This window comes from Malaclemys terrapin, chromosome 17 (genome assembly GCF_027887155.1).
Source record: "Malaclemys terrapin pileata isolate rMalTer1 chromosome 17, rMalTer1.hap1, whole genome shotgun sequence".
In the NCBI taxonomy this organism is placed as follows: Eukaryota; Metazoa; Chordata; order Testudines; family Emydidae; genus Malaclemys; species Malaclemys terrapin.
In genome coordinates, this window is record NC_071521.1 from 12,838,946 (window position 1) to 12,859,704 (window position 20,759).

The 20,759-nt window shown below is 49.4% G+C and overlaps 1 protein-coding gene across 5 annotated transcripts in view; it reads left to right on the forward strand.

The window, feature by feature from the left end:
• The window catches only part of SH3GLB2 (SH3 domain containing GRB2 like, endophilin B2), a 41,085-nt gene that overhangs the window by 16,043 nt on the left and 4,283 nt on the right, over window positions 1–20,759 (forward strand). Inside the window, exons 4-10 of one of the 5 annotated variants that reach the window (XM_054007168.1) lie at window positions 1,561–1,694; window positions 2,219–2,311; window positions 8,037–8,099; window positions 14,045–14,068; window positions 17,322–17,411; window positions 18,712–18,812; window positions 19,336–19,350. In XM_054007168.1, coding sequence (XP_053863143.1) covers window positions 1,561–1,694; window positions 2,219–2,311; window positions 8,037–8,099; window positions 14,045–14,068; window positions 17,322–17,411; window positions 18,712–18,812; window positions 19,336–19,350 — 520 coding nt within the window. The remainder of the gene's footprint in view (window positions 1–1,560; window positions 1,695–2,218; window positions 2,312–8,036; window positions 8,100–14,044; window positions 14,069–17,321; window positions 17,412–18,711; window positions 18,813–19,335; window positions 19,351–20,759) is intronic. The other 4 variants (XM_054007170.1, XM_054007169.1, XM_054007171.1 and 1 more) reach the window with 4 other exon arrangements.

A 20,759-nucleotide genomic window follows, 5' to 3' on the forward strand; every position in this document is an offset into this window, starting at 1 on the left:
TGTGCTTTCAGTAATGTCGTCTCCTTAGTGCTGGGTTTAGACACTCCCAACATCCCCCCCATATTTTTAGTAAAAAAGAGGCAAGCAGGCAACTGTGGGGTGCTGCCTTCCACATAACTGGAATAGCTCAACTGAGTATCATGGACCTTATATTGCTAATTGAGTCTCTTTTAGTGTAACCCTTTTCTTTTTGGAGCAGGAAGTTCTAATTTCAAGCTTTGCCTCAAACTTCTTTCAGAGAGGAGAATGGCTGGGAACCAGTGAGTTTTCCCCATATTACTTTTTTTTTAAGCTAAATGGTTACCTGATAGGGTGGAGAGGGAGTGTGGAGACTTACCAGGGTAGCTACTGGAGCTGGTAGCTCTAGCAAGGCATGACCTGGCAGGATGCAGTAAATGCGGGTCAGTAGTTGCAGACAGCACTACTGTGTTTGAGCAGTGAGTAGTTGGACAAAATGGCTGTGGAGATCAGTACTAGACTTCTGGCTTTAGAGCTGTCCCGATCAACTTGGCACAGTCTGAGTGTGGCCACCTCACATGATTCCAGGAGCAGAGGCTTTACAGAATGTTCATTTTCACATTTACAATTGAAAACCTCTTCACAACCATGAGGGCTAGAAAGCTTGAAACTGTAAACCCTAAAGGCTCAAACTCTGAAGGGAACCATGCACTGTTCTTTTAAAATCTTTTTTTTTTGGGGGAGGGGGCAGAGGGTTCTGACTCAGACTCAGCATGTTTGTCGCTTGCTATCCTGTAGCCTTAGTCAGAAGTCCTGACAGGTTAATGTAAACACACAATAACGTATCTTTCTGCCTCTCAAAGCCAACAGAGAACCCTAAGCCTGCTGGAGGGACCCAACTGCTTCTTAGGCGGCAGACTCTGAAATCAAACACTGACTTTCCCTTCTAACTTTCAGCTTTGTCACAGCTCTCAGGGAGCTCTGGGTTTTATTGCCCTCTAAATCAATAGCTTGCTCCATAGCACATCCTGTTGCAGCCAAAGCCATTGTAATTGTACCCATAGCTAGCCAGCATTGCCCTGATCAGACCCCAATCAGCTTGTTTTATCTGCTCTGGTGCCTCTTAATTTGATGATGCTCTGTTTTTGTGCATCCCTGAAATACGCCCAGGGCTGTAATAATCTGTCCCATAACACCCTCACTAAAGCTTGTGGGCTGCATCACATGCTCCTGGGCAGGCCTGATACTAAAGTCTGCAGTGGAGTAAGTGCCTCAGCAGGCAGATAACATCAAAGCTGCAGCAAGAGCCAGTGGGTAGAGAGGCTTCAAACAAAGGGTGGACTGTTAGCATAGCACTGACTGAACGTCCTGCCCCCTCCTTGGCTAGGATTCGCTTGGCTGTCGGCAAGCAGTGAGCCATAACCACCTGGTCTAGGTGCCTGCTAGGACAGCTGATCCACAATGCACACACCTGAACAATGTACTGTGTGAGAGCATCCTAACCTAAATGTGCTGGGTGACTAGGATAAGGCTAAGGCATAGTGTTAACCCGATGCCTGCTGAAGCTAATGCCTCTCCCATCTGGGCTCTGGCAACTTGCAGGGAAGACCCTATTCAAAGTTGGAGAGACCCAAAAGCGCCTGGGGGGAGCCGAACGTGATTTCATGCACTCTGCCTCCATCAACTTCCTGAATCCTCTGCGCAACTTCCTGGAAGGGGACTGGCGAACTATTACTGTGAGTAGGAGAGGAAGGGGTGACCTGACTAATGAGATCCGCGGGGAGGGGGGAGAGAGAGAGAACCAGTGTCCGCCCACCTGTGACTTGCTACCTTTGTTCTTCCTGCCTTTCAGGAAACTGGGGAGAGGTGAAAACAAGGCTAGAGGAATCCCTCCAACCCTGTCAGGGCAGGGAGGAATAAGCTACAAACTCTGGAGTTCTAATCCCAGTTCTCCCATTGGCTTCCCTCATTTGTGTGGGGAGGGAGGAATGGGGCTACTTGTCTCTCCCTCGCAGGGGTGATAGGACAATAAATTAACCCTTTATAGCCAGGTTGGCCAGACCAGAAGCTTCTTCTCACTCTCTAGAAGGTCGGCCCTTTATCCTTATCCAGCACTCATGCCAATGGTGCCAGTGCATCTGCTATTACCCCCTTCCCTGCCACCAAACAAATCGGCTTGATTCCCAGGTAGCTTCTCTCACATTGGCAGGAAAGATTTCTAAGCACCTGGTTCTTATTTGTCCCCCTTCTCCTTTTCTAGAAAGAAAGGAGGATCCTGGAGAACCGCCGTCTGGATCTGGATGCCTGCAAGGCCAGACTGAAGAAAGCCAAGGCTGCTGAGGCAAAAGCATCGGTAATTTCTCCCATAATTCCTTTCCTCCTTTCTGCACACCAGGGCTTGGCTCGGCTCGCATGTGAGAGGGAGTGTCAAGTGCTCTCGTGACCCAGAATAGTCTATACTGCCTGCGTTGCTGTCGGTGCTGCATCTGGTAGGGGATGGGTGACTTCTCCACAAGGGAACAACTCACATGGTGTGAGAGGCACTGGCTTAGTGCCTGTTGTCTGCAGGGGAGACATGCTTGTTCATGGGCACAGCCTTGCTGGGGAGCTTTGGAAGTGGTGTGAGTCTAACCTGGTCCTTGAGAAACCCTGCTTTCTGATTAGCTGACACAGGTTCCCAGCTGTTTTGAGGGGTTGCAGCTAAGCACCCTGGTCTAATCTTGGTGAAGCTTGTGCCAGTCACCAGAGACACTGTCCTGTCAGAAGGCTTGTAAAACTCCAGTCAGAAAATAGGGACTCCAAGCTGAATCTGGGGCTTCTCCCCTAGAAAATCAACTGGAAGGACTAGGGAGGTGGGGATAACTACATTTCACTGGGAGCCTGCAGGACTCCTGGCATCTCAAATGAGGGCTCAAAACTAAGTGTTTCACCTGCAAGTTCCAGCCTGCCCTGGGCTCTGCCAATAAGGATCATGCAGTCAAAGTCAGAAAAGTGACTCTACTTGAGCCTCTTGATAGCTGCTCCCTTGGCTTCCCAAGTCATGTCTGCTTAGCTTGCTGATGAGACTGCTGGCAGTCTGTCTTGGCACTGCCAATCTAGCTGCAAAAAAAAATGCAAGCTGGCTGCTCCATTCTGGTTTGGGAATTAGCTGGTAAATTTTCTCAGTTCAAGAATCTCTAGTTACAGAAACAGGGCGGGGGTTGACAAATGCCACTCAAATTCCAGGTCCAGTCACTGGAGCGGAGGGAGCCTTGTTCTGACTCTCTGGCTCGGGAGACCGAATTATGGAAGCAATTGGAGAGAATCTCCAACAGTTGTTCTTCTGACCAGATGCCTGTGCCTGCACCTGAGTCACATGATGGCTAAAACACCAGTGTGCTGGCTACACTAATGCTGCTCACTACTGCTTGGGCTGCTCTAGCGCCGTTGGGGAAATAGGAAGGAAAAGCTAGTGCAGATGCAGCTGTGAAGGTGGGCTCCTCAGAATATCCTGCTCAACAGGTCTGCAGTAGAGCCAAAGTAAAAGTGGACATATGGAAATGCCCCACACACAACTTCAAGCCTTCAGTCTTGCAGTGAGGCTACAGGCTCTACCCAGTGAACTAATGGCCACAGTCAGAACAAGCTGGAATCCTTGTCACCGAGTCGGGCTCTTTCCTGCTACAAAATACCAGGACTGGTGTGGTGTCCTGGCCTGACCCGTCCTGCCAGCCATCATGCGCCTAGGTTTCATTTGGCTTCTCCATGTGTCCCAGATGACTCATGTCCCAGGGACTCTTCCTTCCTTCCCTCTTTCCACATTGGTTCCTGTTGTGTGGCTGCCTCTGAGAAGCGTAGGTAGCTATGATAACATCAAAGGCCTTCAGTCAACAGGTCTGTCCCAGTTCTAACACCTGCAAACACACATGCTCTGTATCCCCTGGGTAAGCTGGTTTTGAACACCACCTCAGGAGAAGCCAGCTCCCCCCTTGCTCTGCTGATTGTCTAGTGAAGCCTGTGGTTCCACCCAACATGGAATAGCTGAGGTAGCATGAAAACTTGCCCTCCATATCCCCACTTCCATTTAAGGTGACTCTTGTTCTCCCCAGATATACAACTTTCAAACACCAATTTCCCCATGTGTAGACATGCAGGGGGTGGGGTGGGGGCGTGATCTTGGTTTCAAGGCAGTAAATGGTGAATACTGGTCTGGGTCCAAATTCAGATAGAAGCGTGGTGGAAAGTCTGTGCCACTTCCCCATCCTCCTACCCACACCCTGTCCAGCTCATGATGCCCCTTGCTATTCTGGAAATGGTACATGATTACTACAGTCAGAAAATGCTAACCCCTTCTCTTTTCCTGCCTCACTCTCTTGGAGCAGAGTTAGACCTTCCTTCCTCTCCTCTTCAGTTGCATAGGCAGCACAAGTTCTGGACAATGACTTGGTAGCTCAGTGCCCTAAAAGGCGTTGTCCAGGGCTCTGCTGGTGTGTAGCAGTAATCCAACCTCTGGTAGGGGTACTTTTGGTCAGGCATCTGGCCCTTAAGTGCTACAGCTACAACAAACCATGTGACAGGAGATCATAAACCTTGTTGCTGGGGTATTGAGCTTGATTCCCAAGTACCCTCAACAACCCTAGAAATGCAGATGCCCATGCATAACCCTGCTTCCTGGAAACATAGATTCTAGGACTGGAAGGGACCTCGAGAGGTCATAGAGTCCAGTCCCCTGCCCGCATGGCAGGACCAAATACTGTCTAGACCATCCCTGATAGACATTTATTTAACCTACTCTTAAATATCTCCAGAGATGGAGATTCCACAACCTCCCTAGGCAATTTATTCCAGTGTTTAACCACCCTGACAGTTAGGAACTTTTTCCTAATGTCCAACCTAGACCTCCCTTGCTGCGGTTTAAACCCATTGCTTCTTGTTCTATCCTTAGAGGCCAAGGTGAACAAGTTTTCTCCCTCCTCCTTATGACACCCTTTTAAATACCTGAAATACTACATAACTAGTCCTCTAATGTAGATGAGCAATCCTGACCCAGATGGCCACCTTGGATACCAGCATAGTTAAGAATCCTCTTATCCAGCCCAGTTTATGGAGACTGATTACCTGGACTCAGCTATGGGGAGGGTTCTGTGCTTTCTTATTGTGGCTGTCACTATTGTGCGCAAGGCCCTTGTAGCAGGTGGGCAGAACGTGCCAAAATGGGACATGTCGGCTCTGGATTCTAGTCAGGTTTTAAATGTATATTAACTAGCAATTGGTTCTAGTACAATCCATGTTGGTTAACGTGTTTAACACCTGACCTGAAGATGGCTGTCAGAAACGACCCCCTCCATTAATGTCCTACCTTTCCTGGGTAACTCCTCTCCCTCCAAACTTTGTGCTGACGTCCCCCTCCGAATAGCACAGATCTTGTGCCTTTCCACTCCTTATTCCCTTTGGCTTTTGTTTCTCTTGGGGCCGAACCTCAAGCTGGTATCCCCAAAATCAGTGAGTTGCTGTTCTGTCTTGTGGGTTGGCTTGTGTCCCCTCTAACCTTCGTGGGGTTCTTGCTTTGTCTTTGACGTTGATGGTGTTTTTGTTCACTAACCTTTTTTGTTTTGTTTTTTTCTGTAACTTTGCTCAGTGTGAGGGAGATGTGAGTATTGACTGTGTTAATAGTGCTGTGACTTTTTTCCTTAGTGCCTCTCATTGTCCCTCTCCCATTTAAAAAATGTCGGGTAGCAACCCCAGAGCACATTCTACATGCAGTCTGGGCTTGTGGCTGCCTGACAAAAGGGTGTCCAAAAACCCAATGGAAACCTCCTGGTTGCCTGCATCCCCTCTCCAGGAGTGTGCAATCAGTTTCCATTAAAGCCTCTTGCAAGCAGTGCTCAAAGGAGGCTGGATCCCATGTACAAACATGACTGACTCTTACCTCTGGCTCCATGTTGGGTGTGGGGTTGGAGAACAAGTCTCCCTCCTTGAGGAAAGAAGGATGTGAAAGTTAGACAATGATGGGCAGTGGTTGAACTTGGTCTGCAGTGCTGTACTGTCCCTTCTTAAGCTCCAGGGCTCTGCCCTCTTTTTCCCCACTACATTGAGACTTGGGTGCGGGGGGAGAGGAGGTGTATTCATCCAGTCTTCATGTTCCCTTTTGATCACTGCTTGCAAATGAAACATGCCAGTGTGCAGAGGCGTGATAGCTGCTTGCCTCCTCCATACCATGTGCTACAAAACCAATTCTGGGAGTCCAAGGAAGCCATCCTGGAGACAAAGATGGCCATGGATGGGGAGAGAGCTTTTCAACTTAGCTTCTTTACCCAGAAAACTGAGGCATAAGAATCTTGGTCTTCTGGAGTGCTCCTCCTACCTTCCACATCTGGCCAGTGGGAGTGTGGATTTGGTCAGCTGGGCCCTACTCAGGATCATCTCATCAGCTAATACATTTATTGGAATTTTTTGTTTTTTTTTATTCCCCCCTTCAGTTTAGGTTATTCTCCTCTCATGCTCATAAAACCCAGGAGGTAAAGTCTCTTATTGATGAGAGGCTGGCTGCATCCTCTTGTATGGAATTGGGCCTGTGCATCTGCTCAGTGGCGCTGCTAATTGGAGCAAATTGGGCCAATTCGTTTAAGTCGAGCTGGGTGTGCTGTAAAAAGATTAGCATGGGTGAGATGTACTCAGCCTAGAGGATTATAGACATCTGGCTGGGGTTAGAAATGCTGGATCATATGACTGTCTCACACCAGCTCGCTGCATGATCAAAACTTGCCTGGCCATATTCTGATCTGTTATGCTTGTGCAAATCAGAAATTGAGGGGCTTACATTGGAGTAACTGATCTCAAACTCAATCGATTTGAGCCAACTGCCCTTGTTAAACTGAAGGCCATAGCATAGTCTTGGATACATTGTGCCTTCCACCCCAATCCAAACGACAGCTTCTATATATATATGATGCTGAAGTGGCTAATGAGAACATGGTATCTATGGCATGGGAGGGGATGAATCTCACTTCACCCCATCATAAAATGGTCTTCTCTTGGCCATGTTCCACATTCCCATAAGGGAAGAATCTGCAGTTTACCCTTCCTGTCCTACTGCCTCAGTAGCAGGGGTCCAGCTATGGCCAAAGATGGCTTGGTTATTCTCCTCCCCCACTTCCATGAAGTACAGGTAGAGAGTCTGCAAATGCTACTGAATAGAGTCCTCTGCTAGCAAGGCGATGGGTTAGATATGCTCCTGTGCACAATGAAGGTGGGATTCTTAAGAGGTTTTGATGTGGTGGTGGGGGTGACTTGTATCACCCTCCTTTTCACTAAAAGCATGGGTCTCAAGGTGCCAATACCTGAGATGTGAGAACAATGAAGAGAAGTTTGGTGCCTCTGGCAGAAATAGACCCTGGAGGGAATGGAGCTGGTAGATGAGGCCATGTCTCCACATGGTGTGTGCTAACAGCATCTTGGGTAGAGTAAGTGCACTTCCTCATGAACATAATGCAGGATGCTAGAGCAAACTCTGCCCAGTTATGAGTTTCCTCATACCCCCATTCTGTGGCTGAATTAGCTGCATATTCATCCTTTGTAACCTGTGAGATCCATAGGTTGCAGGTAAGAAGGAACCTCGGAGTCAGTACAAGAGATGCTAAGGCCCTGTCTGCACTGGGCTTGGAAATGTGTTTTGAGTCTTCGCTCTGGGTCCAGCTAAGACCATTTAAAATCCTTCCACATAAGTCAGCCAGACCAGGGTTACAAATGGCCTTTGTGTCTAGGGCTAGGCTCAAACCACTTCAGAATGTTTCACTCAGACTCTGGTTTGACTTGTTGGTGTAAATGGATCTGCAACTGCTCACCTAGTTGACAGATGAGCCTAGTGCATGCAAGGCCCTCGGTTCAGCTGGAAGTTTTCATGATCTCTTCCTTGCAGCACACCATACTTGTCAGGCTACCTCACCCCCCAGCCCTCTAGGAGACCAAGTGTATCTGCCACTTTTCTAGGAGCTAATGTTGGGGGCACTGCCAGCCCTTTTCTCCATTCATTGGGAGGACTGATTTCCATTGACTCTTCTGCATGACTTGTACATGAAACTCTATTCCCCCCTCCCTAGGCTGTGCCTGACTTTCAGGAGACTAGACCTCGTAATTACATTCTCTCCGCCAGTGCATCAGCGGTAAGATCACCTCATCTTCTAGACATCTACGTTCTAACCTCTGTGTCTCAACCTGATTTCAACTCAGACCCAGCATTATGCTGTTTTCAACATTTTAATGTGAAATGGGCTGCCCAGGATTCCTTCCTTCCCTCATACCTGACTGTTGCCCTTAGGTGGGAGCAGAGATGTGCTGCAGATAAACCTTGATGGCTAAGGCAGAGTGTTGTGGGTAGAGATGGTGTCAGTGATTGGCAGCTGAGTATTTACTGGCCCTCTTTGTCCTTTCCCAACCCAAACCAGGAATCCTCTGCCAGTGTTTTGGTGGTTCTTGCAGGAACTGGAGAGAGGGAAGAATATAGTCCTTTGTGAGCTGACTTCCTCCCTCCCCCCACAGACTATTCTATCCATGTGGGGCTAATGTAGGGTTGCTGCCCTGGTGGAGTACAGTATATGTGGCTCCCTGATCAGAGCAGGACTGCCACCAGCATACTGAAGTTCAGGAGGCTTCTAGCTTAAATTGATCAAGCAAAGGGTAATCCTACAATCCCACTCCTAATGCTTGGTTGCTACCTGTGGCATGAGCGATGTCAGGCCAACAGTACAAGGCCTTTGTCTTTGTTAGAAGTGGAAGAGAGATGGCCTCAAAAATCTCCTACTGATCTGGTTTCCCCCACATCAAGAGTCCCTGGCTGGTGGGAGATCTTAGTGGCTAGATGACAACGTTGAGTTGTGCTGGGGGTGGATGAGTTGCCCACTGCCTCTCTAGCATGTTGCGTCAAGTGTGGCTGAACCGTCAGTGTCCAGCGCTTTGCTCGAGGCTCCCCATTGCACGATATCCAATCTCTTGTTAAAATGTTGAAAACTTGGTGACTGTCTCGCTTTCTGAACCACTTGTGAAACAACACTGATGCCCCTGTCAGGCTGTGACACCTGGGACTGGGAGGCTGGAAGATGGGTTGTGTAGGCACCAAATGGGGAAGCCCAATGCATAAGCAAACCACAGCCACATGGGAGTGACTTTTTTTAGCTGCAGTTAATTCAGCATATCTACTATGCAACACCCAAACTGGGGAGAAGTGCCTGGGCTGAAACATCAGTGTTGGTTCCACAGGGAATCTGCCCTGACCCTTTTAGATCATGATGCTGGTGCAACATTGTTTTCAATAGGCCAAATTATTCAGTAACTGTCCTGCTAAAAACCTGGAGGGGACTGAGCGAGCAATTGCTGCAGATCTCTCCTTTCTTCTCTAGAGTGGCACTTCCAATCCATTCACAGCTCTGGTTCCCTTGGTGAAGGGTGAGAGACTTTTAATGGTAGTGGAGGTATTGCGATAACTAGTTTGGGTACTGGAGAGCAGAGGGGGAAAACAGGACTAGCTCCTTATCAAATACCTAAATGCTAGCAAGTCCAAAATACTGGAGCATGCCCTGCATTTCTGCAGATCAGAGACTTGAGAAGCCAAGACTCTGGATAGGTTGCAACTTCCAGTGTCTTATGGATTTCCATGTCTTGCAGCCGCAGATTAGAAGACTGTAACTGCAGATTGGGCTTGCAAAACCTAATCATGGCATTGGCCCATAGAATTCTTCCCCACCTCAAAGCTCAGGTCAAACTCCTCTCTGGTGTAACTCCATTGACTTACCCACAACATGCTCAGCACTGCACAGAACTAGCTCTGCAATGAGCAGTTCAATTCCTTTAAAAGGCCGACTCCGAGACTATAGGGTGCCCTGGGAATTGAGGAAGTAACAGGAAGCTGGATTTGACACAGTACAGAATTTACAACCAAGCCGCCGCCGCCTCCTACAGGATTTTTCTTTAGGATTTACCCATTAATAGTGGAATTGCACATGGGCCTTGCCCATAACCACTCCTAGCCCAGTGAGTGAGTTGGTTGGCAAGTGTCTCTATTCCATGAAGTGCTTGTAGCAGCGATAGGGCTCTGGCTGCTTGTTCTGTGTGTGTTCGCAAGTGCTTGTGGCATTTTCTTCTGCAACTAGTAGCCTCAGTTGGCAGCAACAAGAAGGTGGATGGAGAGGAAGTGCCACCTTGGCCTCTCTCTGCACTGAGCAGGGATACTGGTGGTACCTCTAGGAAGGCTTAGTCCACCCTGGCTAGCTGGAGAGATGCTAATGGAGCTTCCCTGCCCAGTGCAGACAGGGCCACCTTAGTAACTGTGGAGGTTTCTCTTGCCAGCTTGGAATCCCAGCATCCATCCCAAAGGGCCTGGCATCCCAGTGGGGAGGGAACTCTTCACGCTGTTGCTCTGCTTCTCTTCTAGGCCGAAATCCCATGTGCCTCTGCTGTTTGTGACCTGATGTTAACCCTTTCACTCCTGCAGTTGTAGCTGCTAATCTTGCTTTTGTTTCTCCCTCCTCCTCTCTGGAGGGAGGGATTGTTGTCTCCAGAAGGTAACAGGCTTGGTTTTTGTGCGTGAGCGAGTGAGCAAATGAGTCAGCATGTTCCCAGCTTCTCATGACTCTAAACTGCAGACACTCTGGGCAAGCCAGATGCAACTTGGACAGAGCTGGACTTGCACTTCAAAAGTCTGTCTCTCTATTTGTGGGAGAGAAGAGGTGTACAATGGTCCTGGATGACCTCATCCTATCTGATCCTCCGGAAAAAAGGGATGTGCCTAGGGAAAATTCTTGTTAACTCGTAGGCCACCCTGCCCCTAGTCTCTCAGCCATGTCCTGAGCAAAGGTGTAGGAGCTAAGGAGCAGCCCCCCTCCCTTGCTCTGTTGTCAGACTGCAGAATAATCTGCACTCAGATGGATCAGGTCTCCCTTCTTGGACGATGCTGGTTTGGCCACTCGCACCAGCTCTGTACTCCTAGGACAGGCTCTAAGGAAAACCTATTGCATAGCCCTAAAGAGGGTTCCTCAGGCTCCAGATAGGCTTCTGAGAATGTCAGTTGGAGTTTTCTGCTGAAACAGCTGAGCTGTCTCTTTCCGTGTGGGAGGGAGTAGGGAGGTAAGGTAGCACTGCATTCAGCCTTTCCCAGTCTCATCAGCCCTGTGCCACTCATTGCCCATGATGGTGTTGGGGGGGGATCTGGTGCCTTGCATGTTTTAATGCATGACTGCCTACAGCCACATGGCCAGCTAGCCAGCCACACACCTGCTTGGAACTCTTATGCTCTAGAGAAGTGCAGGGTACTAATTGGATAACTTCACAAGTGCAGCCAGTGGGGCTCCCGAAAACCTTGAGCAAATGGCAGAGATTCTATCTGGTAAAGGGCAGTGGTACGCTTTGATAGCATATGGGGGGTGGGAAGGGCTGACCTCTTCTAATAAGAGCAGCATGAATCTGAGAGGTCTATCACTGCCTCTGCTGAACAAGTAGCTGTTTCTAGCTGGACAGACCACAGAGAATGAGCCTATTAACCCATGAATACCTGCTTAGAATAACACTTCCACCGGGTTAGAGATGGAGATCCTACTACCTAATGGGAAGGGAGGGTTTGTGCTTGTGGAAACATGAGGCAGATGATGTGCATGTTGCTCCCCAAGGCTAAACAGATGTCACAGGCCCTGTACTGATGTATATGTGCTAGAGTGGGATTTCCATCTACTGCCTTTTGATAGAAGCCTTTTGAAGAGCATTTACTCATCTTCCCTGTGTTGCTTTAACTGCCTGTAGGAAGTCCATGCATGGACTCTTGCCCTGCCCCCCACTGTCTTCTGGGGTTGGGATGAGAGCATATGGCTTATATTGGAATTGGGCTTGATTTATTTTTTTCCAGGTGTGGGGTGTTAAGTCTCTGTGGGCCCAGCTTAGTAGCTGAGTGTACAAAGGTTTCAAAACAATATTAGACAAGTAGCAAGAGTCTCCAGTGCAGTCCTGGGGGAAGCTCTCCAGGGCTGGTTTAGGCAGCACAAAACTGGATTAAAGATGAACTCTGGTGACTAGTGCACTAAATACATGGCTAGACAGAGTTAGACCGGAGGGAGAGCCCAATACTTAAAGCAATGGACAAACCTGTGTGCTGAGACTAGAGCCCTAGAACAGGGCACTGGAGCCCCATGGAGCTGTCAGATTTCTGGAGTGTCTCAGTCACTGTCCACAAACAGCTCTGGCTTTCAATGCAGGGTATTGTGGTGAGATGGCTAGTTTGTGTACCACTGCCTTCTGCTGGATAGATTCAAAACTGCTATCTTTTTATCATAGGCCCTCTACTGCTGGAGATGTCACTCTAGCCCAAGCCCTCTTGTAAAAGGGTCTTCGCTCCTGCATCAGGAGGATATGGGCCTTTCTGGCCAGGAAATTCTAAGCAGTGACCTCATGCAGTGTAGCTACGAAAGTAACTTACAAATTCCTCTACATCAGGGTAACACTATGGGTGGTCAAACTTAAGCCAGTGCCAGGAGGAGTGTGCTGCATCCTAACAGGGCCAGAGGTCACTCTGCAGTGCCTGGCTACCAATTTCTCCCCTCATTAGGGCCCCTGAACTCAGTCCATGGGTAACTACAACATTTCCCTCCTGGGGTCCCATTTTTTTTGAGTCCTTTCACGCTGGTCTTCCATGCCCCAGTTCAGTCGCTCTCCTGGGTCGGGAGTCCCCAGAGATGGGTCCCAGTTCAGTATCTCAGGTTTTACCAGGCTGGAGCTCAGCCCTCTGGCTTCTAGGCCACTAAACCCTTCTCCCAGTTTGCTACAGTTCTTGTCTCGGCTCCTTTGGTATCTCTCTTCCCCCCACTCCCCCCCCCCGCCTCCGCCCCCGCCCGGTTAGTCAATAGTAATTATGTGTGTGTGGCTGTGCTGGAGGGGAAACTCCTGACCATGGGAAAGACAAGGCCAAGGACCCTCTGGGGTGGATCAATATGTTTTTCTGCCTGTTCTCGTCCCTCTCCTGTTGCTGTGTTTTTGTTTTGTGTTGACTGTTATGTTTCATACCTCCAAGCCAGATCCCAGAGAGCAGCTGACTGTGCCACCCTACCCCGGGCGTTAGTGGGGAGGATGGGAGATGACTCCTAGGAGCAGACGAGCCTTTTCCTCTGACAGAGGCCAAGCTCCAGCAGGCCTGGGAAGGGGAGCTGGGGTTCAGTGCTGCCTTCCTCCTATGAAAGACAAACTTGGCTACAAACACCCATATCTGCCCCCCATCCCATGGGATGCTTTGAACTAGCCAGAGCCTCAGAGAAGCCTGAGCTATAGATCAGTGGGTGAGGGACTCCTTTAAACCGTCACAACCACTCGGCTGCACATGGCCCCCCGCCAGGCCATGGTGAACTGTCTGCACTAGCCCTGTCTCTCTGCAGACTTGCTCGGTTTTACACCTGTGCCCCCCACCAGCATTCTGGAAGAGGCTGTCCTTCAACTCCTGCCCCACCTTAGCTTGAGGGGTGCAGATCATTGCATTGTTGAGCTATTCTGACCTTGCTGTTTAGAGATCTTCACTCTATCCATCCCTCCACCTCTGCCCATCCCAGCTCTTGCATTCTGTTCTGGCCAGGGCTTATTTCATACTTGTATTGTAGAAGCCCACACCCTGCCTAGGAGCCCTATCGTGCTAGGTGCTGTACCCTGACAACTAAGAGGATTCCTCTCTCAGGGTCACACTGAGGGCTTGGCTACACGAGGAGTCACTCTGGAATAGCTATTCTTGTTAAACTGCTCTGGTTTATTGTTCTCTGAGAGATTCTCAGCAATAAGAGCATCCACACAGGAAATTAAGGCGGGGTATGAATTCAAAACACATCGAGTCCTGACAATCCTCCATGTGTAGACCTCTCCTGAGTTTGAGGATATGGGTGTAGGGAGGAGTGCAAAATGGGCTCCTTGAGGAAGGTGTCCTTTCTGGGGCAGAAGGCTGCCTGCTGCTGCTGGGTGAAGGGCTGGCTTGTTCCTGGAGTTAGCCTGCTGCATCTGTGGAGTATCCCCACCAATTGCTGTTATTGCCGAGTGCTTCTTGAAGTCTCCAACACTGATCTCCTTTCCTGTTGCTCTGTGGCCCCACCAGCTCTGGAGCGACGAGGTGGAAAAAGTAAGTACACAGGTGAAAAAGTGCTGGAAATGTTAATGAGCGGGATGGGAGACAGAACACACATACTGCAGACTTCTTCCTCCAAATGTGGAGCGGGTGCTTGATCAAGGGTGTGTCACTGCTCTTTGCAGGCTGAAAGCAGAGATGTTAGCTCTGTCCCCTGGGAGCTTCCCACTGGGTTTAAGCAATGAGGTGATGAGCAAGAGAATTGTAACTAGCTAACTCGAATGCTAGTAGGACTGGCAAGGAAGCAATTTGACCACATCTGCATATCTCCAGGACCTGCCCATTTGTCTTGCCTAATAAGGCCTCAGCATCTGAAAAAATTAGGCTCCCTGTGTATAATACAAGGCAGTCTTAGGAGCTCCCTGTGCTGCCATGCTAGCAGCAGAGCCAATGCACTGTCATGGTACATTCAGCTCCTTTCCTGCAGCACAAACACCTCCCACCTCAATATACATGCACCATTAAGAGCCATCTCTTCTATTTGTTCTGGAGGAATTGGGCCTGACTAGGAGCTGAGTCTAGACCGAAGTAACGGAGAGGAAGGGATTCCCACTAACACCCTAGATGGTCCTTATGAGAAGTTGTGTAGCGCAGAAAAGTGAGAGGGGAAATGCTCTCTGGCTAAGAGTAAAGGTGGTTCTGTGTAGGAGACATGTCTCCATGTTGCCTGTCTTGGCTTGAGGGGGATGGGCAATAAACCAAAGTTGCTCCTTTGGAGTATTCAGCAGCATAAATTCACACTATAAAAAGGCAGAGAGGTGACCGCACATAATTGGGTATTGACCTTCTGTATAGGACCTCAGAATAGTAGGGTGCTGAACAGAGATTAGATACCTGCCTAGCACATCAGAAGGGCTATGACCATGCTCAAAAGTGGTGATACTTCATCTCTTGGCAATCCAGGGTGCTCTCGTATATCTCTGCATCTTTAACCTGATCCTTAGTGAATGTGTCCAGATCCCCAAATTTCCATGGAGCCTGGCCTGCCATGATCATGTCCTCGAGAGCAGACTGAACGAGCTGGTTAGGGCTGAAATGCATTGGTGGAATTGTACAGGAGGAAGTGTTAATTCCTTTACACCACACCTGGTACCAATCAGGGCCACTGGCCTCTTCCATTAGATGCATGTAACTCCTCATGTTTAGCACCAAAACATGAACTAGCTACTATCCCCCTGACTTTCCCTATATTATAGAACTCTCTTAATGCTCCTCAGATCTCTAGGCAAACATGCTAGGAGCCAGTTCAGGATGTCCCCAAGACATCCCCAGATCTTGGATGGGACAAGACATGCCATTCTCTCCCCCACCTTCCCCCTTCAAGCCCCAGTTGCTGGCAGGGATTGCTGGGTGTGTGAGAGCAAACTGTGGCTTGTGTGGCTGCCTGCCAATGAAATCCTTGGCTCTGCCCAATGGAATGGAGCCAGGGTTGCCCACCAGAACACTCAGCTCTGTCTGTAGCCAACTGTTTGCAGGTGCACAATACACCACTGCTGATGCTCCCTGAAATCTATTTCCCCCCCAACAATCTCCTTTCACAGAGGATGCAAGAAACTGTTCAATCAGGTTGGCTTAAAATAGAGGCCAATCTTCCAAGAGGGTTTGTTGGAGTACTCTTACTCCAGCACAATGTGGATAACATTGGATCCAAGGCAGTGGGCCACAGCAATCTCTGCTTTAAAGCAAAGCTTGATTTGCATGTATAAACACTGGACTTCTTTTGGAGGTGATGACTCATCCTAGGAAATATACTGAGTTCCAGCCTCAAGCTATTAAAAAAAAAATCTACTAAGGGCTTGACTGTGTAGGGAAACTGACCAGAATAACTGTTCTGCAATATCTCCCTGTGTGGACACTTACTCCAGGCACCCCAAAAAAGTGACAGCACAGAACTATTCTGGTCAATTTCCCCATGTCAACCAGCCCTAAGAGGAAACTGGCCATGGCTCAGGTAGCACTGTTGAGGTTCTCACACAAGTTCTTGGCTAGCGTGCTCCACTTATCTCCTATCAGGGTATGTCCTCCCCACCTCACCCTGGCTCCAAAACAAATCCTCCGACTGCTCTAATTGCACAGAATGTTACTCTGGAAATATCTGTTTGGACATCGTTCCCGCATTGCAAACCACCCATTAATTTGTAAGCGTGCTGTCTGCAAGGCCAGTTATGGCTCTGATTTTGCATATTAATTACTCTGTCTGGCAGGGCTTTGGCCTTTACCTTCAAAGCCCTCATCTAATTCTACAATCTCTCCTCCCACATGGGCAGCAGCGCTGGCCAGTGGGGTGTTTCCTCCCAGGGCCTCTGCTGCAGAGTTGTCTTGTAGCTGATGTTCTTGGGCCTGATCTTGTGCTAACATGAGCTCAGAGCAACTCCCTGGAAGCCTCTGGAATCTGACTAGTGTTAAATTCTTAGTTACCCATTGAGAAACCCCCTACAATTGCCCAAGAACTGCTGGGGAAAAGGTAAGACACTCCTTCGAGCTGGGCTGCAGAAACCCCTCCAGCTCTGTGGTTCTCTAGGCTTAGGTGGGGGGCAGAAGGAGCAGGGCTATGTGAAGTCTCTCAGCAGCAGCATCCCCTGCAACTCCCATGGGAATGCTGAACTGCCAGGTGCCCTTCCACACAGTGACCCTCTCCATGGAGAGGCACTGGCTGTCTGATTCCAGGTGGTGCCCTCCTACCCATAGACAATGGGTTTGGGGGGCAGGGGGTTAGTGAAGGACTGGCCCTATGAATGCTTAAAGATCCATAAGGCCTGCCTATGTAGGATGGGAGAGTTACACCACCCGTTCTCTTTCCCATCATGGATTAGTCTCCATGGCCTCCAGGTTGCCGCTGTCCTGGGGAAGGCCTGATCTAGTAGGTGATGGGCTATAAATAGGCATTGCAGACTCTGCTGCAGACATGGAGGGTTGGGACCTAGCTTTCAAGAGTGGCCACTGACTCTTGGCAGCCTAGTCCCACCGCTGCCATAAGACAGGTGCTCAGAGTTCTGAGCACGCATGGCTCCCGGGGAGTCCAGGGGCGCTCTGCACCTCTGCATGCCAGGATCCATGCATCTGATGTTGGGCTTCACAAATGGAGGCATTTGATCAGTAGCCACCTCTGTAAATGTGTTCCTACTTCTCTCCTTCTGGTGGTGGGAGGGGTCTATAGCTGGTCTCCAGCTTGTTCCAGGAGAGAAAGGAAGCTGGACCCAGCCCCTCTGCAGCCCAGGAAACACATCATGCTCCCTTTGTCTTGCAGGCAGAACACGAGCTCCGGGTGGCCCAGACTGAGTTTGATCGGCAGGCAGAATTGACACGCCTCCTGCTGGAGGGGATAAGCAGCACACATGTGAGTTCCCATGGGGCAAGTGGTGTGAGACTAAGGACCTATAGTGTCCTCCTAGATCAGGGGTGGGCAAACTTTTTGGCCCGAGGGCCACATCTGGGTATGGAAATTGTATGGTGGGCCATAAATCCACACCTCAACCCCGAATTTCAGGAGCGAAGCGGTGAGGGCTCCAGCTGGGGGTGCAGTCTCTGGGCTGGGGCCAGAAATGAGTTCAGGGTGGAGGAGGGGGCTCTGGGCACGGGGTTGGGGTGTGGGGGGGGGGAGTGAGGGCTTGGGTTGGGGATGCAGGAGGGTGCTCCAGGCTGGGGCTGAGGGTTTTGGAGGGCAGGAGGAGAATCAGGGATGGGGCAGGGGGTTGGGGCACAGGAAGTGGTTGGGGGTGCAGGCTCTGGGTGGCACTTCCCTCAAGCAGCTCCCAAAAGCAGCAGCATGTCCCCCATGCGGCTCCTGTGCAGCCAGGCAGCTCTGCGTGCTGCCCTGTCTGCAGACGCGGCCCCCATTGGTCACAGTTCCTGGCCAACGGGAGCTGCGGGGGTGGTGCTTGGGGTGGGGGCAGCATGCTTAACCCCCTGGCTGCCCCTACACATAGGAGCTGGAGGGGGGACATGCCGCTGCTTTCGGGAGCTGTGTGGAGCATGGCAAGCCCCGACTCTGCTCCCTGGCAGGAGCTCGAGGGTTGGATTAAAAAGTTTTGAGGGCTGGATGTGGCCCCCAGGCCATAGTTTGCCCACCCCTTTTCTAGAAGGATACTGGGATGATGTTGAGCCTGTCTGTAGAGGGATGGGAGGAGGAGACGCACAATGTAATGCCCAAGTTCATGGAGTAAACTGAGGCCTTAGTGCAAACCTCGAGTGCTCAAGGCAGGGGCTTAATGAGCCATGTACATTGTGCTATAGAAATAACACAATCCTACCAAGTGTGTACAGCTCTGCTGGCGTCCGTGCACTTCGCCAAGTTGGAGAAGCCTGGCTCTTCCTAGTATCTAGAGTGAGTAACATGAGCTGTGGGGACTAACCAGCTGGGCTCCGAACCCTGTGCTCAGTCATCTAGAACACCAGGCACAAGCTCCAGTCGAAGAGACCCCATCCACTTGTTCCTACAGAGTCCCCAAACTCCTAGATGGAAGCCTCTGGTACAAAAACACCTCTGGATCAAATCTTAAATACCATCCTGCACTTCTCAGCTGCCACTTCCCTATACTAGAAGTGTGCCCCTCTGTAGGGAGGGGTTCCCTCTGTGTCGCTACACCTTAGCTCTAGGTCACAAACAGACCAGCTGACAATCTGTCTTCTCCCTTCAGGTGAATCACCTTCGCTGTCTCCATGAGTTTGTAGAAGCTCAGGCTACCTACTATGCTCAGGGCTACCAGTACATGCTGGACCTGCAGAAGCAGCTGGGCAGGTATGGGATGGGGCCTCCTTGCCTTTGAGGCATTTCCTGATCTCTCTGCATTCTCCACCTCTGCAACCCCACACAAGCTTGAGGTTAAGTTTAAAAATCAGGCCCTTAAAGGTTTATTTCTGGGAGAGCTCCTCTGAGCAACCTTTGTAATGGGGAATCATGATCATGCGGCCTAGGCCCAAAGGGATTGGGGTGGTTTTATTAAGTGTTTAATTGCAGGGTTCACCTTTCTAAATGGATCTGTAAGACTTGGAACCAGGCTGGATTAACAGCTCTTTGGGTCTAATGTCTGTACCCATGCAATGAGCTTCCATGTCCTGCATGCACTGTCAGAGCAACTGCTGTCCAATTCCAGGTGGCGCCCTCCTACCCATAGACAATGGTGGGGTGGGGTGGGGGTGTTTAGTGAAGGACTGGCCCTGTGAGGGGTATTCCTTGGCTAATTGCCAGTGCAGTCTGACTTGACCAGGTGGGTCTGTGGCTGCAGAATGACTGCTATTTGCTTTCCTTTCCATGCCTGCAGCTCCAAAGGAGAAATGTAAGTAAGATGCCCTAGATCAGGGGTAGGCAACCTATGGTACATGTGCCAAAGGCAGCATGTGAGCTGATTTTCAGTGGCACTCACACTGCCTGGGTCCTGGCCACCAGTCCGGGGGTCTCTGCATTTTAATTTAATTTTAAATGAAGCTTCTTAAACATTTTTAAAACCTTATTTACTTTACATACAACAATAGTTTAGTTATAAATTATAGACTTGTAGAAAGAGACCTTCTAAAAACATTAAGGTTGCGCAAGCCCGTAATACATTAAACTAGAGTGAATAAATGAAGACTCTGCACACCACTTCTGAAAGGTTGCCGACTCCTCCCCTAGTTGATACGATCAGGAAAGCTCTTAATCTTCTCTGGTCACATTAATCATGTATTAACTGGTGGCAGGGAGGGGGCGTGTCTGGAATAGCTGTTAGTCCACACAGGCCCCAAGGAGCGTCTGACTGAAATGGTGCTGAACAAGACTTGGTCTGGCACTGAGCATGAATGGAAGAGCTGCTGTACTGGGTCATACCATGGTCCGTCTTGCAGAGTATCCTGTCTTGTAGCCAATCCCAGAGCTTCAGAAGGCACGTACAGAACAGGGCAATTATGAAATGACCTTTCCCTGACTTCTGGTAGAGGGTTAGGGCTGCCCCAAGCATGTGGCTGCATCACTGACCATCTTGGCTAATAGCCATTGATGGACCTAGCCTCCATGAACTTATCCATCGTATTTTTTGAACCCAGTTCTAGTCTTGACCATCACAACATCCCATGGCAATGCATTCAACCGGTTAGTTGTGCATTGTGTAGGAAAAAGTACTTCCTCTTGGTTGCATTAAACTTGCTGCCTATTAAATTAGGTGACCCCTGGCTTTTGTATTGTGGGAAGGGGTAAATAACACTTCTCTTATGTACCATTCATGGTTTTATCTCCATCATAATCTTCCCCCAGAGAGTTAGCCCTCTAAGATGAACAGCCCTAATATTTGTCATCTCATACGGAAGTTATTCCATACCCTTGAATCACCTCTGTTGCCCTTCTCTGAACCTTTTCCAGTTCCACTACCTCATGTTTAGTCCTGGTTGCCCCACCCCAAAAAGAAGTCAGGTGTGGGTGCACCATGAATTTATATAGTGGTATGATATTTTATGTCTTGTTGCCTGTTCCTTTCCTAGTAGTTCCTAACATACTTTTTAGCCTTTCTGACACATCTATATATACAGAATAATGGAATTTGCTTTCCAGTGTACCTTTTTAAATTGTTTGCCATTTTGTTGCCTATCTACCCAGTTTTGTGAGGCCCTTGCCCTCTGCTTTGGACTTGACTATCTTGAATAATCTTGTATTGTTAGCACACACTGCCATTTCACTGTTCACACCCTTTTCCAGATCACTTATGAATATATTGAA